The 11472-nt window shown below is 50.0% G+C and overlaps 1 protein-coding gene across 1 annotated transcript; it reads right to left on the bottom strand.

Annotated features, from left to right (window-relative positions):
* Positions 1-4671: 4671 nt before the first annotated feature.
* On the bottom strand, positions 4672-10620 carry LOC134668314 (uncharacterized). Its single transcript, XM_063525796.1, has one exon. It carries the CDS (start codon positions 10618-10620, stop codon positions 4672-4674), a length of 5949 nt encoding a protein of 1982 aa, XP_063381866.1.
* Between the last annotated feature and the right edge of the window lie 852 nt (positions 10621-11472).

Below are 11472 nucleotides of genomic sequence, written 5' to 3'. Positions count from 1 at the left end.
TATAATATTCACCGACCACAAGCCGCTCACCTACGCATTCACCAAAACAAGCAATAACAACGAATCACCGCGCCGCACCCGTCAGCTGTTGTATATCAGTGAATTCACTACCGATATACGACACATACCCGGAACCCAAAACGCCGCTGCAGACGCCCTATCTCGCATCGAAGCCATCGCATGTCCATCTCCTATCGACTACGAACAACTAGCAAGAGCGCAAGAGCGAGATAGCGACACCATCCGATCACTCGCACAGCAAGACAACCTATCGATGAAACAAGTGACAATTCCCGGAACTACAGTCAAACTCTACTGCGAAACATCGACGCCGCACTTACGACCTTACGTACCCGAAGAGCATCGCCGTGCCGCTTTCAACGCAGTACACAACATAAGTCATCCTGGAATCAGAACGTCACGCAAACTCGTCGCTCAACGCTACTTTTGGCCCGGACTAAATGCCGATGTAGGCAAATGGGCAAAAGTCTGCGTTCACTGCCAACGTGCGAAAATCCAGCGACACACTGCAAGCCCTATTTCAAGTTTCCCGCTAACTACAAGATTCGAGCATATCCACATCGACCTTGTAGGACCGCTACCTACTGCCGCCAGCGGACACCGATACCTACTTACTATGATTGACCGCGCAACCAGATGGCCCGAAGCAACACCATTATGCGAGATCACCGCCGAAGACGTCGCTAAAGCTCTATACGAAGGCTGGATCTCCCGCTTCGGCTGCCCCGCTACCATCACGACCGACCAAGGACGGCAATTCGATAGTCGAGTATTTGCGTCACTCACCCGCTTACTCGGCATCGAAAGAACCCGAACTACGCCGTATCATGCCCAAGCGAACGGTATGATTGAGAGGTTCCATAGAAGTCTCAAGGCCGCACTCAAGGCTAGGCTACAGAACGACAAGTCATGGATCGACACATTACCTAGCGTTCTACTTGGACTACGAGCCGCACTACGCACAGACACCGGTGTAAGCCCAGCCCTACTCACTTACGGCTGCAGTGTACGATTACCCGGCGAACTGCTACTACCTACGCGCGATGACGTCACCATGGACTCCGACTTCGTCGAAAAACTACGAGCGACCATAAACAGCCTAACACCGACAGCAATGATCCCGCATGGCAACAAGAAACCTATCTTCGTGCATCGTGACCTTCAAACCTGCGAACAAGTATTCGTACGAGTCGACGCCGTAAAGAAGCCGCTACAAGCACCTTACGACGGACCCTACCGAGTACTAAAACGCAACGATAAAATATTCACTCTGCAGCTACCTAATCGCCAGATGAATATTTCGATCGACCGCCTAAAACCCGCATTCATCATCGCCGACACCGAGCAAGATATACCTACAACTTCAACGACAGCAACAAATATACCTACAACTACAACGACTAGTACAACGATCGCAACGAAAATACCTACAGCTACAACTACGAGTCTACCTACAGCTACAACAGCGAACAAAACTACGCAACCGACTGTACCCACATCACAACAAAACAACAACCAACAACAGAAAAAAGGCATCCTGAAACGAAGAAATGAACCAGACACAACCACGCAAGTTCCTACAAGCGCGAGCACGACACGCCGAGGCCGCACTATTCGCCTGCCGGTACGCTTCGCTTGAGGGGGAACCCTGTGGGAACACTCGACTGACATCATGTGTTTTGGCAGAAACACGGAATTGTTCTGAAAAGAACAGTTTGCGATCGACTGACACTCTGCGATTAAACAGAGAAACATGACGTGCCCTGACAAGGGCAGTTTTATGTTGCTCTGAGAAGAGCATTTTACGTTGCCCTGATAAGGGCAGTTGCGTGCTCAGAAAAGAGCACTTTTATATTGTCCTGAGAAGGACAGGTGTAATATCCGGAGCCTGCAGCATCCTCGTCGATCTCGTCGTGTCTTCCAACCAGCGAGCACGTAGCAGCGGAGCGAGGCACGGCGATGCGACGACACGATGTCAACTCCACGGCGGCCGGCGAGCGAAAGGACACGCGCCGCCGGCGAACTCAGTTTTATTACAACGCGGCACGCGCCGCGCCTGCGCAGTGGCACGCGCGCGCCCTCTCGCTTGCGCCCGCGCCCGCGCACCGACTATCTCCATTTCACTCTTTTGTAATTACATCTCTTTCTTCCTTTCCTCAAATTTGTATATATATCGTGTGTTTTGTAAATAAATTATTCCATTCTTGTACATAACAACGAGCGTTTCTCTTCTACCTAAAACCTTCTGATCCACTCATAGCCCTACCTTGCTAAAGAGGTAAAACCAGTACCTACTTTCTAGTAGCATTTCGTTTCCGTAAGGGTCGTAGTTATCTAGCCTAACCTAACCCACTTCTCTGATAGCAGTTCGGTTCTGTGAGGATCGCAGTTAGAACCTAATCAAACCCACTTTTCTAGTAGCATTTCGTTTCTGTAAGACTCGCAGTTCTAACCAAACCTAACCCACTTTTGTTCGGTTCTGTGAGGATCGCAGTTCAAACCTAACCTAACCCACTTAACGGCGCATGCGGTGCGGTGTACGGGAGTTTGAGCGGGAGGGGTTTGGCATCATCATACCCATATTTTATGGTAGGTAATCATAGTGGTTTATTTAGTTTAGGTATCATAGTGGTTTTCCGGGTCCGAGTCCGGGTCCGAGTCCGAGTCCGAGTCCGGATCCGAACCGGATCCGGGTATGAGTGCGGGTCCCAGTCCAAGTCAAAATCGAAATTCGAAATCACCAAACATGTACTATAGACATGTACATGTACATATATGCGTCGTTGAAGAGTTCTGTTCTGATCATCATCAGCAGTTCCACTTCATCAAATGCGACAGTTTTTAATGTAAATGCTTGATTTTATGATGAAAATACAAAAAATTATATACGTATGCCTTTAAGATTTGAGGAGTTCCCTCGATTCCTTATGGATCCCATCATCAGAACTCGAGCTTGACAGAAATGTGGCTTAAAAACTAAACTTGCTTAACAAACATAACGAAGAGGACAAATCGCCAAACGTGAACTATGCGTCGTTGAAGAGTTCCGTTCTGATCATCATCAGCAGTTCCACTTCATCAAATGCGACAGTTTTTAATGAAAATGCTTGATTTTCTGATGAAAATACAAAAATCTCTATACGCATGCCTTTAAAATTTGAGGAGTTCCCTCGATTTCTCATGGATCCCATCATCAGAACTCAAGCTTGATAAAATTGTGGCTTAAAAACTTAACTTGCTTAACAAACATAACGAAGAGGACAAATCGCCAAAGGTGAACTATGCGTTGTTGAAGAGTTCCGTTCTGATCATCATCAGCAGTTCCACTTCATCAAATGTCACGTTTTTGAATGTATATGCTTGATTTGTTGATAAAAACACAAAAATCACCATATGTATGCCTTTAAGATTTGAGGAGTTCCGTCGATTCCTCATGGATCCCATCATCAGAACTGGTATTGAACTCTCAACGTCCAATATAGCCGACGATAGCAGTTGGAGAAGGTAGCTGGTCTACTGGCGCCTCGCTCGAAACCGCAGCCGGCCCAGACTCTGATGCACCGTAATGCGAAGCCCTCAACGAATTGTCCTCGATCGCCCCGACGATGAATAAAAGGATTCCGAGTATAAAAAACTGATTTTTATTGACGGCGTTCTTCATATAAAAATGCTCCTATAACGATTAGGCGGTACAGCTTCGGATCCTTCAGGCTTTCTTCGGTTTTCTTCCTTTTTCCTTTTTTCCTTTTCGGCTGCTGCTGGATTACTGTACGATCCGAAGCGGTGCCGTCTGGCTTTTATACTAAAAATCTAGAAAGAGAATCACCTTCGATAGGGAGATAAAATCAAATCTTAATTCGCGGTTTTTCTCGGCCTATGATTGGCTAGTCACTTAATACGGTCATTTTCGAGTGAATTTTCATTATCTCCATATCGCTTCGCGACTCATATTATAAATACCTAATTATCTATCGACTTAAAACTATTACAAATAGTTAAACACGTTACTTAGCTACAAAAATAAACAATAACGAGCTCAGTAATCCCTTCGACCTATCCATGAGCGATAACAAAAGGCCGACGGTGCACGAACAATAGGCGTTTTATTACCCCTTCGCCCGCTCGCAGGGCTTTGTTTGCTTGTTTTGCCTTACGATTCTTATCTTACTGGGTAACTAGGCTAATGATCTACAATATTTACAAACATTGTCATGATGTAACTCTGACGGATAATGACCTATTAAAGGAAACATGCTAGTTTCATAGTGAAAATTGCGCTATACTGTCGCGCTGAGCCCGGATTTGATCGACCAATGGGAGCGTATCGCGCCGTCCCTTTCATTTCGTGACTTCTCTGTCTTGACCCGCCCACTTTGGTTGACCAATGGCAGCGTCTACATTAATTTGCCTAGTTTATAGGGATTACTTGGGATTCCGAAAATAAGTTTAGTCATTTTTACCTATCGTACTAGGTGACCTAAAACTTAATACGAGCTTACGACTTAACTAACGAATATTACAAGTCCTTATATCTATTAACAATCTAATCGCGGTTTCCCTACCTATCTTTAAATCTTTATTTCGAATACAGCCTTAATCGAATTTATTTTAAATCTAGCTTAGACTAATCCGCGCCTTGTCGTAGCGTCGCTAACATTTTGTCCCCGCAGTCGAAGACTCCTGGTGCATGGGTTGCGACGCGATGACTGCCAACTTGCAGCTCGGCCTGCGCAGCGTTCCGTGCCTCGTCCTGACGTCTGCGGAGCGAACCCGTCCGTCGGGTCCATGGTAGACGGTCTCGACGACTCCTTTAGGCCACACGCTGCGTGGTCCACTGGGCTCGGAAATGATGACTACATCTCCCGGCCGGATCTGTCGTCCTCCGTCGTCGGATGATTTGCGCGGTGCCAGCAGTGGAAAGTACTCCTTGGTCCAGCGCCGCCAGAAGTGGTCTGCTAGCGCCTGGGCAGCCCTCCACTGTCGCTTGTCGTTCTCGTCGTAAGCGCCAATCATTGGTAGGTTCGCGTTGTGAAGTAGAAGAAAGTGCGCAGGTGTGAGACTTTCCTCGCTGTCCGGATCGACGTTCACGTGCGTTAACGGCCTTCTATTGACGATGTTTTCGATCTCTGCCAGTAGAGTCTCGAACACTTCGGTTTTTGGCGCTCTAGTGTTAAATGTATAGAGCATCGCTGTCTTCACGGTGCGTACCATCCGCTCCCAGGCTCCGCCTGCAGATGGGTTGCCGGGGGGGATGAACTTCCAGTCCATACGTTGTTGTACGCCGTACTGTTGCAACTGCGGAAGCCATTGCCTGTAGGCCTCGCGTAGTTCGTTCGATGCCGCCTTGAAGCACGTCGCGTTGTCGCTGTACATAACGCTCGGCCATCCTCTTCGTGCGGCGAAGCGCCTTAACGCCAGTAAAGCGCTATCGGTCGACAGGCTATGTACTGTTTCCAAATGAATAGCCCGTGTTACTAGGCATGTGTACAGACACACCCAGCGTTTCTCTCGTCGTCGTCCTATGGTCACGTACATAGGCCCGAGGTAGTCTTGCGCGGTGTAGGTGAATGGCCTCTGGTAAGCCTGTAGCCGCTCGGGTGGTAGATCGCCAAGGGGCTGCGCTCGCGGTGAAGCTCGACGTAGCTTACACAGCGCGCAGTCTCGCGCTACAGCTTTCACGGTAGGTCGTAGTTGTAGGATCCAGTAATCTTGACGTAGCTGATTTATTATCGCCTCGTTGTGAATGTGCGCCATTCGCCTGTGTGCGCGTTGGACCATTAATCTGGTAAATGAGTCCTTGCCGTCCAGTATTACGGGTCGTACCGATGTGTACAACACTGGAGCGTTTCCCAATCTTGTCTTCATGCGTAGCACGCCGTCGTCGCACAGCTCGGGTGCTAGAGTATATATTCGCGATTTCCTGTCCAAATCACGTCCTGCGCTTAGTGTACGTAGCTCGTCGGGAAAACTTCGTCGCTGGCTATTCTGAAGCCACATATGCTCGGCTCGCTTTATGTGCTTCACTTGCAGTTGTAGCGTCTTATTTCTGGTTTTCAGCTTCTCTATGAAAAGCAGTACGTAGGCTGTCGAATTTATCAGTCTATCGTAGTTACTGAAGCGTCGTATATCCGGTAGCACGCTCGACGGATCTAACTTTGACGTAGTAGTAGATAACGTAGTCTCTACTATGACTCCGCTCTTCTTTTCAGGAAGGTCTTCAGTCGGTCTGACTGTTTCTTGACTCGGCCACTCCGTTTCTGGTCGGTAAAGAAATGACGGTCCTTTGTACCACTCGTCGTGTGCGGTGATTTTTCTTGCCGGCTTTCCTCTCGTAGCGTGGTCTGCGGGGTTCACGTCGGTTGGCACGTACATCCACGCTCGCCGGTCCGATTTTTCAGCTATTTCAGCCAAACGGTGTGACACGAACGGCTTGTAGTTTCTCGCGTCGTCCTTAATCCATCCTAGCAATACTCGCGAGTCTGTCCAGTAGATAGTCCTCTTGACGTCGTATCGCTGCTCCTTTTTAATCGTCTCGGCCAGTCGAACTCCAATAACTGCGGCTGTCAGCTCTAATCGTGGTACTGACAGTACTTTCAGGGGGCAGACTCTGCTTTTGCCCGCTGCTAGGCTGACTCGTACATCTTCTAAATTTTCGATACGCCAATATGCCACGGCGCAATAAGCTTCAGTTGACGCGTCGGTGAATATGTGTAGCGTATATTTCGTAGCTCCGCCCGGTGACTCATACCGCCTAGGTATGCGTAGCGCCGCTACGTGTTTCAGTGCGTTCTGCCACTGAAAAAAGTCCTCGGCTTCTTTTTCTTCTAGCGGTGCGTCCCACGTCGTACCTTTCGTCCATACTCGTTGAAATATTATCTTCGCGCTGATAACGTATTGTGCGATAAGTCCCATAGGGTCATAAATGGACATTATCGCGCTGAGTAGCTCCCTTTTCGTCGGCGGCCGCTCCTGTAGCTTCACAGCCTCGGGAACTCGCAGCATTTTCGTGTTGTAGCCCAAAGTGTCAGTTCTAGGGTCCCACGTCATGCCTAGAACCGTAGGTTGACCTTCGCCCAGGTGCGTCGGTCCTTGCGCTGCGTGTAATTCAGGCTCGACGCTCGCTAACATTCGCGTACTGTTGCTCGCGTAGCCTCGTAGATAAAAGCTGCCCTCCGCGTGCGAGTCTCGCACTTGTTGCGATACCCGTAGCAGCTCATCTTCGGTCTCGTACGATGCCACGTAGTCGTCCATATAATGGTTGTGGTGAATATCGTAGACCGCGTCCGGATATTTGTCCCGATTGTCGATTGCGTTCCTATTGCGCACTGAATGCGCTAGGAAAGGCGATGACACGTTGCCAAAGCAAACTCTGTTCAGTTTGTAGACTTGAGGCTCCATATCTCTTCTAGTACCGCGCCATAAGAAGAGCTGGCTCTGTTGATCTTCTTCTCGCATCTGGATTTGTAGGAACATTTCTTGAATGTCCGCGACAACCGCGAAATTCCATTCGCGGAATCGTAGTAGGATTCCTAACAAGCTCCGTAGTAGGTCTGGCCCCGATAAAATATAGTCATTCAGACTATTTCCTTGACTTTTTGCCGCGCAGTCAAAAACGGCTCTTCTTTTGCCTTTATTTAAATTGAAAACGCTGAAGTGCGGCAAAAACCAAGTCCGGTCGGTTTGCGGCGGCTCCATGATACGTTCCGCGTATCCTTTCTGTAGCAGCTTCTGTATCTGGGCCTCGTAATCTTCAGCGAAATCCTTATCGCGCCGCATCTTCACCTCCAAATTGTGTAATCTGGATCGCGCCATGACGTAGCTCGGTGGTAGCTTTACGTTGTCCGTCGCCCACAGTTGACCGACCTCGTACCGGCCCGCTGCGGTCTTGCGTACTGTAGCGTTGAAAATGTCGATGGCTCGCTGATCGCTCGGACTGACGTTTTCTTTATTCGTTACTCCTAACGCTTCAATCGACCAATGCTTCTTCACTTGATCGATTAACTCGTCGTCATCTGTGCGGCAATGAAGTACGGTTTGCTCGACTGTACGAATGATGCGCGGCATGCGCCCGAAAAATACCCAACCTAAGGGTGTCTTCATCGCGCATGGCTCGTCTTCTCCGCCCTGCCTGATCTCGATGGGGGTCTTCAGGTGGCAGAAATCGCCTCCAATCAGCATTTGCGGTACTCCTGTACCCACGTAGCATTCGTCGCCCAGATCTTCTAAGTGCTTGTATTTCATCAACTCGGCCTTGTTGAGTGATTGCGATCGTATTCCAAGTCCTTCTACGGTTTTCATGACGATTTCGTGCACGGTGCCTCCTCGTAGTGGTCCCACTTGCGCCTTTACAGTTTGCGTGATGGACGTATGCTTCAGGTTTCTTATACCTCGTAGACATAGAGGTTCGTCTTCACCTACTGCTCCGATTTCGTCCGCGACGTCTTGATCGATCATTGAAAGCGTTGACCCATCGTCGAGGAATGCGAATATTTGAGCCGTACCCTTCGGCCCCGTGACGGTTACTGGCAGCACCTTCAGTAGCACGTTGAAATTTGGGGTTGACGACACGTAGACGCGCGGGTCGTTGTCCTCTCGTTCTGTAGGCCGTGGCTCCGATTCGGCCGCTGCCGCAAACGATGACGTCATTCTCGGTGAGGCGACCACTCGATGCGTCGATTGAGCTACCGCCATCGTAGCTCCGCTGTTATTATTGCTAGCCTGCATAGGCTCGGCGTGCAGCAAACGATGATGCGTGTGCGGGCAGCCTGTCACGCCACACCCTTTCGCGTTGCATTGCGACTTCAAATGTTTCGCGTCCATACATCTGAAGCATATACGGTTGAGTCTTGCCCACTCCCATCTAGCGCCTATACTCTGCGCGGCCAGCTTGCGACAATCTGTAGTAATGTGATTGCCACCGCAGTACAGACACGTGCTCTTCGCGGTGATTTGTCGAGCCGCGTACGTAGCCTTCTGCGCTCCGCTGCATCGATTTGCGGCCGGAGCTGGAGTAGGGATGAAGTTGCGCGGCGCGGGCGCGTTCAGTCTAGCGCCGGGCGCGCGCGCGAACGGTGCTGTCGTCGGTCCCTGCGCGCGCTTCACCGGCGCGCGAGCGTGACAGAACGACATCTCTAGCTCGCTCTCTTCCATTAGGAAATCAGCCAACTGCAGGATCTCGGGGTCATCAGTATCTCGATGTCTGTTGGCGTAGTCGCACCATCTGCTTCGTAGATGAGGCGATAAACGGTCGGTTACTTCTCGTATCAGCAACGGATTGTCGGCGTAGTGTCTTCTATCTATGTCCATGATAGTAGATACGACGTTCATAATCTTGATTGCAAACGTGTTGAGGTCGTTCGCACTCGGCCCCAACGGTGGCAGTCTTCGTAGGTCCTCGATTGCTTTATCCAAAAGCACCTCGCTTCGGCCAAACTGCTTCTTCAGTATACGTATAACCATGTCTGGACGAGTAGCTGTAGACAGGACATGTGACACGCACATCTTAGCGTCCCCGCGTAACGCCATACGCAGTCTTGCAACGTTCTCGTAGTCGGTAAACTTGTAGCGCTTCGTAGTCTCGACGTAGGTATTGTAAAAACTTCGCCATTCGCTCACGTCGCCGTAGAAGTGAGGTAGCTCGAAGATATCCTTAGGTGCCGGGCGAGCCGCCATCTGCATCTTCTCGAACAAGTGCAGCATAGACTCCGCAACTGTGCCTTCCGTATGTTGCGTACGCGCCGTGTGCGGCGTACGGGGCTCCTCCGGTGGCGATTCCGATCGCTGTTGACGCTCCTCGCGGCTCGGTGAGCGGCGTCGCATATGTCGCTCGTCCCGCGTAGGCCGTCTAGGAGTCTCGTAGTCCGGTGGTGGCTCGTTGGCTAACCTCTTCTCGATATGTTCGGTTAGCGGCTTATCGTCCTGAGAGTCGTCTATCCACTTCAGGATCCGCTTCCGTTGTGGCTCGACGTCCCCTACGACTGAGACTGCGCCTACACTTCCTTCCGCTCGAATCTGCGATTTTTGTGCTTCTAGCCTCTTCTTTATTAAGTCGGCTTCGATCTGCAACTCCTTTCGCTGTATCTCCGCTAGACGTTCGCTCGCTTCAAGCTCGACTTGAGAGAGCCTAGCCTCGATGACCGTACTAGCGCACGAATGTACGGATTGACTGGGTGCAGGGGCATACGGTGTGCTCGACTCCATAGTGACTCCCTGTTGCTGCGTAGATGCGACATCTTTGGGCTTCGCCTTCGCCCGTCGCACTGGTAACGGTGTGGGCCTCGCAAGTCGTCGTAACCGCTTGCGGAGCTCCCTGCTCCACAACAGTGTATTATCTTGCGAGGGGGTCCCTTGTGGCCTGAAGGTATTCTGTGATGCGGTCGCCGCGCCAAACGGTTCAGCGCTAGCGGCCCGCGGACGATCGCTAAGCGCGTCGGCCGACGATATAGGTGTCAGTAGCGGGCGCGCCGCCTCGGCGCCATCTGCCCTTTCCGCTTCGGCGCGGGCAGCCCTTTCCGCGGCCGCCGCGCCCTCAGCCAGATAACGTCGCCTATCCTCGTCGCTCTGCACCGACGCTGCCTTCCTCGAACGCGTAATGACCATTTTGTCAGTCATTTGTATAGTTGCTTCGCAGGTACTGTAGTCTTGAACACGACGTCCCGGTGCGCTGACAGTAGATCCGGCTCGAAGGACCAGAAAATATTGAACTCTCAACGTCCAATATAGCCGACGATAGCAGTTGGAGAAGGTAGCTGGTCTACTGGCGCCTCGCTCGAAACCGCAGCCGGCCCAGACTCTGATGCACCGTAATGCGAAGCCCTCAACGAATTGTCCTCGATCGCCCCGACGATGAATAAAAGGATTCCGAGTATAAAAAACTGATTTTTATTGACGGCGTTCTTCATATAAAAATGCTCCTATAACGATTAGGCGGTACAGCTTCGGATCCTTCAGGCTTTCTTCGGTTTTCTTCCTTTTTCCTTTTTTCCTTTTCGGCTGCTGCTGGATTACTGTACGATCCGAAGCGGTGCCGTCTGGCTTTTATACTAAAAATCTAGAAAGAGAATCACCTTCGATAGGGAGATAAAATCAAATCTTAATTCGCGGTTTTTCTCGGCCTATGATTGGCTAGTCACTTAATACGGTCATTTTCGAGTGAATTTTCATTATCTCCATATCGCTTCGCGACTCATATTATAAATACCTAATTATCTATCGACTTAAAACTATTACAAATAGTTAAACACGTTACTTAGCTACAAAAATAAACAATAACGAGCTCAGTAATCCCTTCGACCTATCCATGAGCGATAACAAAAGGCCGACGGTGCACGAACAATAGGCGTTTTATTACCCCTTCGCCCGCTCGCAGGGCTTTGTTTGCTTGTTTTGCCTTACGATTCTTATCTTACTGGGTAACTAGGCTAATGATCTACAATATTTACAAACATTGTC

This window comes from Cydia fagiglandana, chromosome 10 (genome assembly GCF_963556715.1).
Source record: "Cydia fagiglandana chromosome 10, ilCydFagi1.1, whole genome shotgun sequence".
Lineage (NCBI taxonomy): Eukaryota > Metazoa > Arthropoda > Insecta > Lepidoptera > Tortricidae > Cydia > Cydia fagiglandana.
This window is presented reverse-complemented; position numbering and strand designations above follow the sequence as displayed.